Source organism: Poecilia reticulata, chromosome 9 (genome assembly GCF_904066995.2).
Source record: "Poecilia reticulata chromosome 9, P_reticulata-male-v2, whole genome shotgun sequence".
In the NCBI taxonomy this organism is placed as follows: Eukaryota; Metazoa; Chordata; class Actinopteri; order Cyprinodontiformes; family Poeciliidae; genus Poecilia; species Poecilia reticulata.
Window position 1 is genome coordinate 31,203,904 of NC_088838.1, and position 12,018 is coordinate 31,215,921.

At 40.7% G+C, this 12,018-nt stretch overlaps 1 protein-coding gene across 1 annotated transcript; it reads left to right on the forward strand.

Moving 5' to 3' along the window:
- The first annotated feature begins 391 nt into the window (after positions 1 to 391).
- Positions 392 to 11,585, forward strand: bmp3 (bone morphogenetic protein 3). Its single transcript, XM_008417755.3, has 3 exons — positions 392 to 1,033; positions 2,877 to 3,799; positions 8,452 to 11,585. Exons 1-3 carry the CDS (start codon positions 757 to 759, stop codon positions 8,641 to 8,643), a joined length of 1,392 nt encoding a protein of 463 aa, XP_008415977.1. The 5' UTR covers positions 392 to 756; the 3' UTR covers positions 8,644 to 11,585.
- Positions 11,586 to 12,018: the final 433 nt, after the last annotated feature.

Below are 12,018 nucleotides of genomic sequence, written 5' to 3' on the forward strand. Positions count from 1 at the left end.
AGAAAGCCTTTAATGCCCACGGTAAGCCGCTTCATTCAGCAGCGCTGCCCAGACGCACAACTCTGCGCAGCAGAAATTACGCACGGCGCGGCTGCTCCGTGGCTCCGTTCAGGTGATGAAATCTGTCCAATAAATGGATGGAATGTCCTTTAGTGGAATTTTATTTTTATCTTTATCTCTCACTTCAAATCAGCCGATAACACAGGCTTCCTTCTGCTCTCGATAACGAGATAATTTGTCCCCAGGCTAAATGTGCGTAAAAGTATTCTGGACAGGAAACTCTCTCTCTCTCTCTTTCTCTTCTTTTCCTCCCTCCCTCTGTGCGTGTGTGTGTGTGCGCGCGCGCGCGCGCGTGTGTGTGTGTGCGTGCGTGCGGGTGTGTGTGTGAGGAATACCCAGCTGGTCCCTCAAGCCCTATAATACTAAGCACAACATGCTTTACCTTCAATGAAAGCTGAGACGGGGGGACGGTTGAGTGCTGCAGAGCTGAGACCAGGAGTGTTTTCTGCGCAGATCTCCCGCATCTGTTTTATCACACCCTCTGCTGTGCGCTGGAGCATTTTTAATTCTATTGACTGTTGCTTATATACAACATACCTAAAGCACTTAGAAAACTTGGAAGACGTGGTGATGATAGACAATTTTGGACTCCCCAGTTGATGGTTTTGCCTTAAAAAAAATAGGACACACGTCTGGCTGTGATAGTTTGTCCACAGCTGTTGTTTTTCCCACTTCTCTCCTGACTTTGCCTCAGCCATGGCTCTCTACTCTCGGTTCGTGCTCGTCGTGCTTTATGGATGGAGTTATCTGTGCGCTGGATTCTGCGCGATGTTAAAAACGGACAGTTTCCCCGACAGGTTAAAGGTGGATTTTACGCACTCGGTGGATAGAAAGTACGCCGCCAAGGATGACCGGGACGCGCATTTGCAGGATACAATGACGGAGCACATGCAGATGCTTTACGACAAGTACAACCGGGCCGGGTTTCCCTTCAGGGACGGCAACACGGTCCGCAGCTTCAAAGCGCACTGGGGTACGTATCCAGGATTTGATGCACTTTGCCATGAAGCACAGAAACGATCCGCTTATTTCTTAATATTTAGGTGTTGCCATCACAAGTTTGAAGTTGATCTGATGACGTCCCGTTTGCGCAGTGTCCGCACAATCTGCGTAATTTTACAATTTATTTTTGAAAATCCAGTGCGTTCAAACAAAAAATGTCTTGCTCTTGGTTAGTATAAATTAATCAACTTTATCCTCTCCATTTCCTTATTTATGGAGCTTGACAAAAATCCACCTGTTGATCCACTTCTAATGGGATCAATCAGATTTCAGTCACAGTTTCCTTCAGGCGGAAACTGTGACTGAAATCTGATTGTTTCATGACGTTCAGCGTCGTTCAGCGTCACATTTGTTCCCATTATCTTGACATTTTACTTTCAGAAACTGTAAATAGATCTTCCCCTCGGGTCAGGACCGGGAAGCTGCTCAGCCTGTCTGTGTCGCAGCAGAACAGGAGTTTCCACTCCAGACATGTTTTTCAGCGGCTTTTATTTCACGTTGACCTTTAAGATCATCCACTTTAGATGTACTCTGATGACTCCGGGTTATCAACGTGATGCAGGCGCTGCTGAAGGTGATCAGCTGCTATGGGGTTGTAAACTACCGCCTCCTGTCGTCTGGTTGCTGCATATAAAGGGGAAATCCACCTAATTTTTGTGTAACACGTTTGCGACAGATTTCCTCTCATCAACTTGGTGAGGTGAAAAATGTGGCTCTCTTCTTGTGCAAACACAGCAACGCTTTGTTTTAGTCTTAGTTCTAAAAATATTTAGGTTCAATTCAGATTTATGGTTATGTTGCTTAGGTAAAAGTAGTCAATATGTTACCAGAAGTAAATAGCAGTCAGATTTATCTTGGTTTAGCAAAAAGGGTGGAATCCTCACTGGGAAACAAGCTCATTTATACTCAGAGCAGAAACAGTTCATGTGTGAATGTTCCCACCTTTTAGAACTAAATCTTCTGCTGTCTTATCTATTTATATGCAGTAGTTGTTAACTTTCCCATTATTTTCTAACCTAAACATCTACATTATGCATAAGTTTCACAAATGCATCCTGTCCTTAACCATCCATATGACGGTACAATCTCTGTAAAATCTGGCTCAAATTATGCAAATGTTAATTGTCTTCACAGTTCTTATGAAAAAAAAAAGGTGTAACTCTTCAATTAAGTCAAGATGGTCAAATTAGAACAAATGTCACCTTGAGGCCCTTTATAAGGACAAACAAGAAACTCCCAGCTGGACAGGAGGAGGATATTTTTAGGGGTTTTCCACCATAGTGGTTTCAGTGCTAAACTAAAACGGCGGCTACAGGTGGTTCTCTGCTGGTTCTAAAAAAAAACGTGGTGGGGTTTTCCACAGCCAGAGAACCAGCCTGGAACCATCATTACATCACTAAGCACACCTCACCAGTAAAAGTTTGATCCTTACTTTGTTGTATTAATTCTGCAGGCGGTGACAGTGAATCACGCATCTATTCATCTGTGATCGAAGTTTAAAATCCTGTTTTAAACAATTTGAAAGTTTATTGACTATTACCTGTATTTTTAATTTTCAAACAGAATTATACACTTTGTTTTCAGCAATTGTAATAATTTTATTACTAATTTTATTCATTTTCAGCTTTTCAAATTTCCACGTTTTTTCTAGAAATTTCTGAAACAGATCTCAAAATTTCTGAGTTTTATGGTTTCTGTCTCCAATGGCCCTAATACGCTGTCGTACATGTGTGATCACCCAGCTGAAGTTATTTATCCACACTTTATGCACCACAGTTTTGCATTGTGTAACTGTTATTCCTCACTGTTTACAGGTACAATAAACAACAAGCAGCTGCAGGTTTTTAACCTCACCTCCCTCACCCAGTCTGAGGACGTTCTGTCGGCAACTCTTCATTACTACATCGGAGACCTTCAGAACAACACCCAGCGCTGCTTCACGCCCAAACACTGCGCCCGCCACGGCCCCCGGAGACACAGCCACATCCACATGGTCATCTGGAGCTTTGCTTCCGTGGACAACAAGATGAGGAGTCTGGGACACTTTCGGATAAACGTGTCCACCCTCTACAGGGACTTCATTTCGTGGCAGTGGAGGGACATAACCCGTGTGGTCAATCAGGCCAAACATCACGACGAGTTGCTTATTGGGATTGACGTCGCCTCACAGGGTCCGCAACCGTGGAAGAAGCTCCTGTCCGACCGTTCACCCTATATCCTGGTTTACGCCAACGACTCTGCCATCTCGGAGCCTGAAAGCGTGGTAGCCACTCTCCAGAGACATCACTCACTGGGAGGAGAGGGCTCCATTTCACACAGCCTCCAAAAGCTGAGAGAGCGCAACAACACTGAGCAAGAACGACAGCTGCGCTCCAGACACAAGCGGTCAGCGAACGTTCTTCTCCCTTTGCAAAACAACGAACTTCCTGGACCCGAGTATCCGTACGAGACGAGAGGATGGGACGAGACGAGTCCGTACGAGCCGATAGAAAACAAGCAGCCCCGTCGGCCGCGGAAAAAGGTCCGCAAGAATCAGCGACCCAAGAATCCCCTCCTGCAGTTTGATGAGCAGACCATCAAAAAGGCGCGGAAGAAGCAGTGGAATGAGCCGAGGAACTGCGCTCGAAGGTACCTCAAGGTGGACTTTGCGGACATTGGGTGGAGCGAATGGATTATATCACCAAAGTCTTTTGATGCCTTCTATTGTTCGGGATCCTGCCAGTTCCCAATGCCAAAGGTGAGAAAACAAATATTTCACCTTTCGTTTTGCAAAACAAAAAGATGCTTCAGACCTTCAAATTATATGTGTTCAATGTCGAGAAAAAGAATGACACCACTAAAATTTGATGAGGATAATTGCAATAGGATGATATTTTCTTGTTGCTCATAAGGAAGAGGATAAAGGACACAGAAAAAACCCCAAAGAATTCTGACTTAAATGTTCTGTGATCAAAAGTTTAAATTCTGTGAAAAACACTCAAGATTTTGAGAAAAAAAAGTCAGAATATTGTGACAAAAATCCTTTTTTTCCCAGAGGCCTTAATCATCTTCTTTCTGCTCAAGCTAAAACAACATTTGATATTTAAGACACAGCTCACCAAATACTTCAATTACAATCTAAAACCTCGCTCTCGGTTCGGTTGATGTGAACTGTGGTGAGGTTCTAAAGCATGTGAACACCAAGCAGACTGGAGACCGCTCCAAAAGCAGGAAGTGGATTATAACGCAGAGCATTCTGGGTAAATACAACCAAAACAAAAGCTCTTAAGAGTCTAGATCTTGTGGTAGAAATGACTTGGGATCTTTTACCAAAGACAAAAGAGAAATCCTATAAATCTGACTCTACTACATTTTCGTTTATATTTCATGAAAAAGGAAGTTGTCTTCTTCAGAGGATGTGTGTCAATTCCTCCAGTGGTTCTTGGTACAGCGCCACCACAGGTGAGGAGGGGAACTGAAAATGTAACAAATGATGCAGCTCTGGTCCCCAATCTAACCGAGGCTACCGGACTATCAGGTGTGAAAACCTTAAAACAAGCAAGCCTCTTCCATTCGCTAAGCTAAAGTGCTTTGACATCTCATGGCGTAAGCATAGAGAGGACAATGTCTGATTTGGGGGATCCACACGGTTTCATCTTTCCTTTTGCAGATGATATTGTTGCGTTAGCTTCTTCAAGTCAGTGAAGAGTTTTACAGCACAGTGTAAAATGGCCCAATGAGTAAAATCTTCCAAATATAAGGCTATCATTGTCGCTCCCTTCAGGTTGGTGGTGAGTGGGTAAAGTATATTTGAGTAAGTAAATTGGTTGAGGAGATTGAGGGTCAGGTTAAATGTCTCCTCATCCAACATGGAGGAGACCCAGGAACAGACCCAGAACCGTGGGATGCTCTGTAGAGTTGCTAGGGAATATCAGGTTATCTCAGTGATCTTTGCCTTTCTGTCTCGTCAGGTAAACCAGATGGTATTCTCACCCAAAACGTAATGTAGCACCGTTGAACCGGTGTACCTAATAAAGTGGCCACTGATTGCATTTTTGCTCCAAATGCAAATCTGTGTCAACAGGTGGTCCGAAAACATGCGCTGCAGAAGTCCAGGACCCATTAGTGAGGCCTCATACTGTAACAGAAGACTAAAAACACACACACAGGCGCTCTCTGTGGACATTAGGTAAACAGAGTCGGCTGCGTGCAGCAATCAGTGCGTCCATCAGTCTTTGTTAGCCGATGCAGTTAGGCTCTGTGTTGTATTAACCTTAGCAACATTAAAGTCAGAAGTGTGTCTGTCTTACATTATGGATGATAATCCCAAACTTTACGAGCTTTAATCTTCAACTGCCGGGATAAACTGCTCACAGCCACTGGATCCTCTTCAGTTTCTCCTCTACTTTGCAAAAAGATCAGAAAGCCTTTGAAGATTAGCATCAACAGTATAACGATGTAATTTAATAAAAACGGGTAGTTCAAAGTAACGTCCTAATGCACAGGGCATGTGGGAAACACAGGTCAAGTTGCAGATCTATAAAGAAAAGCTCACAGCAGGTGGCTGACCTCAGCTACATTTTTACACCTTTACCTTTAGTGGGGAAAAAAAACAAAAAAAACAATTAGAGGACAATGTTAAAGTTTGGCTCCCGGTGACAAGATAACATCACAGGTATTCTAAACATGGCCGGAATGCTCCAGCCCCATCTATTTAATTCATTAGAGTGGAGTCGCGGGCCTTTGTAGTGGGATGTAATTAGTCCCAGCAGTCGGGCCCTGAAGGCAGCCGCCTCCCTCTCCTGCAGCTTTTCTGCTCAGGCAGAGGAGCCTGTGACGATCCACCTCCTTTGTCAGAAGCTGCTAAATAGTTTCTATTAAAAGCTGCTTTCTTTTGTGACGTGAAGGAAGCGCGAGCCCTGAAGCTGCTCATCATCAGGTGTGTGAACTGTCAGGAATTTAAAGACAGCTTTCAGGCGCTCAGATGGTTGGTCAAGAACAGAGCAAAAACAAAACAAGATACTTTAGACAGAGCAAAAAAACACAAGTTCAAGCTCCCCCTGCTGGACATTTTTCTAGTGTTTTTTTTCTTCAAATAGTTGAGTTTATGTAATAAAAGCATGTAGACCAATTTTACAGCTGTCACCTTGGCTTCTAGTCTGTTGGTTAAACACAATAATACAATATTTTAGTGATAAAACCAGGGTGTCATTAGATCATTTATGATATGATAAGAAAAGAAAGAATCATAAAAAATAAAAAGTGCACAGGATTTAAGAAGGAAAAGTTGCAGCAGAAGGAAACTTTAGGGATTTATAATTGGTGTAGAACAATTCTGTCCATGTTAGATCGAATGAATCAAAATAAAACAAATATAACAAAATCATTAAGAAAACGCTGCCATATACATCTGTGTTTTCACGAATGGAATAAAAAGCTTAACTGATGTTAAACTCAATTTTAAAGTCTGTTCAGTTCAGAATAATCCAATTCCACTTTGATCTGTTTAAATGCTTGAGTCTGGATTGAATGCGATACAAAGTCATCTTAAAAGCCCTTTTATAAAAAAAAACAGACAACGTTAGCAAGTCTCAGTTTTCTCTCAGCATCAACACTTTGTTCTCATCTTGTCACCGATTCTCATTTCTGCAGAGAACCTAATATATTCTCTGATAAATGATGTAAAGGTAAGGCTCAAATTGTGACTTTTAGTTATTTAATAACAACATATTAGAAAATTTTGCAATTCAAATAGTTTGGTTGATGATACATTACTGCCACCTACTGGACTGGAGTTTTCTGGGGTCTGAGATGTGTTCAGACCCCAAGAATGATCTAATTAAATGTCTTATTTTTTTCTGTAATTATTTAATCAAAGTTTGAAGGTTAAAGAACCAACTCTACTTAATGAGACAAAGTGACAAGGTATTTTTCAGTCAACACAACAAAGCTCAAGAGCTGCTTCCCTCTGCTTACAGTCTCACAACAACAAATGACAAAACAGAGTCAAACTTAAATGTAACAGACTCAATCTGTGTGCATTCCCACCAGCCCTGTTCAATCCGATTTAATCAAACCCTAGTTAGTTTTTCTAGAAAGTCCGCTTCGTTTGGGGAGTTATCAATGCCAGTCGAAGTCTGATGGGACCAAAAAAGTAAACTCTGGTCCACCTACAAACCTAGGTCTGGGTTTGGTTGAAGTAAACAATGGAGCGGTTCAAATGTCTATGAGAACACCAACCGCTCCACAGCAGGAAGTGAACTACAGCGCAGGGCATTCTGGGTAAATACCACCAAAACAAGCACACAAGTTAACGTTAGCGGAAGAAACGTTGCCAAAGACAACAGACGACGAGCGGTTGCTAAATTTTTGTTTACATTTTGCAAAGAAGGAAGTTGTGCTCAGTGTCTTCTTCAGAGTTTTTTGTCGTTTCGTTCAGTGGTTCTTGGTGCAGCGCCTCTGCAGGTGAGGAGGGGAACAGGTTGCTCAAAGGCTTTGGACTATTTGACACAGTTGTGAAAGTGAACTGCACCAGCTGAAAATGTAACAAATGCTGCAATTTTGAACAAGTCTATCAGACTGTCAGGTGTGAAAACATCTGATGGGCGAAAAGACAAACAGTAGAGATCAGAGCACAGCACCAAAAACCAGAAACAGAAACTCGCCACCAACTGTGGAGATTATTTGTAGATGCATCTGTTAATGTGTCACTCATGGAGTCAACCACGATCTCCTCTGTACTCTAGTCTAGAATCGAATATGTCCTTCAATCTAACAGCTGAAACCTGGTCCACACCGGGTCGTCAACAGAACAACACAAGCTTATGGAAACAATTATTTTTAAAAAGTAGTTTCCTGAATAAGAGTTTTGCCACCAGAATGAGGCGGGGGGTTTTTTTTGGCCGCGTCAAAATTGGCTTATTTTGCAAAACTGCAAAGGAAATATTTTTCTTGCCTCACACAACTCATATGCTCAACAACCAGATGTTACTACTTGGGCTAACCATGAAGATGACAGGAAGTAGCTGGGTGATGATGGCGCGGCATGTTTTTTAATTACCTATATTTTTTAATTACATTTCTTATGTAATTGAAACACAGCTTTTGCAAAATTTTAGATCTTAGCAGAATATTGACAAAGTTTTGTGCAAATTTGCAATGGAAAAGCAGCTACTGATCCCAAACATTTACAACAGAATGGTCCAGTCAAAGTCCAGTCCTCAGCCCTGGCTAGATTACTGTGGTGAGACCTAAAGATATCTGTGAAGAAACAGATGAGAACCTCAATAATATCAATGCCACAATTATATTTTGCAGAAAAGCATGAGAGTTGTTGCAGTTAGCGTTAGCACCTAAAGCTAAGGCTGCAGAATCTTAGTTTTGTTTTTGTGGTTTTTTTCCCCCCTTCAGGCTCTGAAGCCCTCGAACCACGCCACCATCCAGAGCATTGTTCGGGCCGTGGGCGTCGTACCCGGCATCCCCGAGCCGTGCTGCGTCCCAGAGAAGATGTCCTCCCTCAGCATCCTCTTCTTCGACGAGGACAAGAACGTGGTGCTGAAAGTCTACCCCAACATGACCGTCGACTCCTGCGCCTGCCGATAGTTCCACTTCCTGTCTGCACCTCGTGTCACACAGAAACAAACACCTTGCAACCTGAAACTAAACATCCACTGAGCACAGCTTCCCTTTTGCACTGGAGGAGAGCGCCACCTGTTGTCCCAGGTGAGGAGGACACTGGTCAGCTGAGGGGAAGAAATGGATGACATTAGCACGCCTCAGTGCTGACCGACTCTTTATCTGCATATTTCTCATCTGTGATCCGTTGGGTGACGGCAGGGTGGAACAAATCACACCAACAGAGACAGAAACCGAGGGGAAAATATGAATCATTAAGGAAAACCGACTCAGCTGGAGCCGACAGCTGTGGACAGAGGGAAGGTGTTCCCTCATCATTCTCTCCTTCATCGCATGAACTTCTCTTTATCCTTAAAAAGCCACCTCTGCTCGCACTTGCATGGTATTTGTTACTCTGTGTATGTATTTATGTCTGTACTATCACTGTGTTATTCGCTATAAAAGAGGATTTTGCATCTTTATGGGCTTGGCTGCTATAGAGGATTATATTAGGTTCCAAAGCCAGAGTTGTGACATATAGACAAAGTTTTTTTGTTGTTTTTTTTTTTAGATTTTCCTTCATGCAGGAGAGTAAGCTACATTTTGTCCGTATTTTACATTAGTAGGAGCTTCCAGGAGATAAATGACTTCAGAATAAGAGAAGTCGTTCTGAACTTCAGCAACTAGTTCAGATTTTTAAAAGCGGGGTTCTATTGACAGTTTATGAGTAGTAAATATCTTACCTGCAACATATTTCTCTCTTAGCATCTTTACTTGGATCAAAGATTAGCATTCTGTTTAAGAGGAACATACAACCTCTGCCCTGTTAAATTACAACAAACATGTTACAGACTGTGAATGAATTATATTTTAGAAAAAAATGTAACTTTTTTATACAAATGCAATAGTGGTGCAAAGCTTTAAAAGCAGTACTTGTAATTTTGAATCTAGAGTTGTTTTAGCATTATTGCTGCCTAGCTGCAGACAACTGCTCTCTATTTCAGGAAAATGAAAACTCTGTATGCTGCACACAAGATATTTACTACTCATACACTCTGAACAGAACCCCACTTAAAAAAAATCCAAAATAACCTTTTAATGGGAAAACAGGAAATGAAGAAAAAAAATAACTCATCCGGAACTAAATAATTTACCTAATTCTTATTGAGATGTTTCAAACCTTTCTTAGATCAAAGAAATAAATCACAAATAATAATAATTCCTCAAGCCTAATATCAGACTCAAAATATTTGTTTGCTTTCACACATTGTATTCCAACAATTTTTTGTATCCTAAACTGTACATGTTGACCTTGCTATAATTTAGAATGTTTATTAAGAATAAGCTTTATAAAGTGCCTTAGTGGATGTTTTTTCTCGACTAAATTAGTATTCTGTCAATATACAGGGCTCCTCTAAATCCGTTTTGCTTTACATATCATTTGTTTTATGCTGATTGTTGTTATAAAAAAAAAGAAAAAGAAAAAAAACACTGCACAGGTTTTAGTTTAGCTTCCCATGAAGGAACCTGGAGCCTTTATGAGAGGTGATCACCTTGATCTTGTGTTTTGTTTTTCCAGAGTAAGCGGTGACGGTAGCTGGGCAACATTTAACGCCTAAAATGAAAAAAAATACATAAATAAAAACTAATATTCTTTTTGATGTCACAGCAATTCACGGGAAGAATTTTAGTTAGGAGCTGATGAGATCTTTGAACGGACTAGAACCGACTAGTGGCCATCATTGGTATTGGACCATAAATCAATACCAATAATTCAGCAGTGTATCTTTTATGCACAGCTTTGACCTTTGTGCTCCTTGGCACATAGAAGTCAGAGCTTGAAGTTTATCTTTTTATTCTAAAAGTCGACTTTAGCATAAAGTGGTTGAGGTTTTATAAAAATAAATAATGTCAAAAAATAATAAACTTTATTCAGTCACCAAGGAGATCAGACCTATTTTTGTGGATTAGCTACATGCTAGAATAATTCAGCTAAAATCTGACATTAATTATTCAGGGGTTTGTTGTTTAATCAAGTTTACAGTTCATATTAGTAACGTGAAAAAAACACATATTTATTCAGCTCAGACAGCCAACAGAAAACTTCTTTATTTTTTACATTCTTGTACATTTTTTGTATATATATATATCTCACTGTTTAAAGCCTTCCAGTCTTGAAAGGGTGAATTTCATCTTCTTTGACTTAATTTGGAGCGACTCGGTCATTCAGATAACCGACCTCGCTTGATGATGTGCAACAAGCAGCTGAGGGTATTTATGTGGTACAAATTGGTTAGCCTGCAAACGGTGACTGTAGTGCTTGTTTTCATAGCTATGATCACCAGCGGAGTTTATTTTTGAAATGAATAATTCCCTATTTTGATATTAAGAGACGTTTATTTTGCAGATTGTCTAACTTTTTGTCATTTGTAACCGACACATTTTCGAAGTGTTGCTCCTTAGTCTGCAGACAGAAGCAATCGGGTGGATGCTGCAGATTGAGGCTGAAGAGGTTTTCATGCAGCTCTGACAGTCTGGAGTGCACTTAGTAAACAAATAAAGAAAAACAGGGCAGCATTTAATCTGTTTTTAAGAGCTTATTCATCCTTACTGCTCAAAGTATCTTGTAAATGTTAGATAAAAAAAATAAATGCTTGTACAATAAGCTTCACAAAATATATTTGTATATGGAAAAGACTTTACCATGCATCTATTTATTTACTGGATGTTGCATATCTTGTAATGGTGCGGCTTGGAGAAGGAGAACTGAAGCTGGGGAGCACTGGTGGTCGTTCTCGTCGCTGATGGACATATATGTCACTACTGATATGAAACAAAGTGTGATGAACTGTTTAAAAGGTCTCCCTACCAAAAGCTCCCACCCTTCTTCCAAAGCATTCAAAGGAATGAATAAAATTATGCAAGTTTCACATCTGTCGATGTTTTTTTTCTTTCTTTCTAAATGAGGTCTGTCAACACCAAGTTTTCATTTTCTTCAACAATGCAGTGTTAAAAAATGTTCACCGCTTAAAAAGTTGACTTTTACATTTTACATAAAGGAAGTTAAACATGGTGCTGTGTCCAGTCAGCAGCGGCTCAGATCTCAGCGGTTTGGCATGGAAACTGTAACATTAACGAAACATGCAGACCTGAAACATGAACCTATGACCAAACCGTTGGCAGGTCAGCTCAAATGGTTGGGTCAGAAAATTAATCAAAACAAACTCTGATCCTCACATCTCAATACATGAGGATCCTACAACCAGGCTCTGAATTAAAATATAATAATTTCAAAATTAAAAAAAAAGCTTTGAGATGATGGATATTTAAAAATGTAAAAACCGATTAAATTTAATATGTGAA

What these genes read in the sequence shown, in the direction of transcription:
- bmp3 (XM_008417755.3), top strand. Translation starts at nt 757, where the DNA reads ATGGCTCTCTACTCTCGGTTCGTGCTCGTCGTGCTTTATGGATGGAGT. An exon ending in CAGCTTCAAAGCGCACTGGG is followed by an intron (nt 1,034 to 2,876) that starts GTACGTATCCAG and finishes CACTGTTTACAG; the next exon opens with GTACAATAAACAACAAGCAG. An exon ending in GCCAGTTCCCAATGCCAAAG is followed by an intron (nt 3,800 to 8,451) that starts GTGAGAAAACAA and finishes TCCCCCCTTCAG; the next exon opens with GCTCTGAAGCCCTCGAACCA.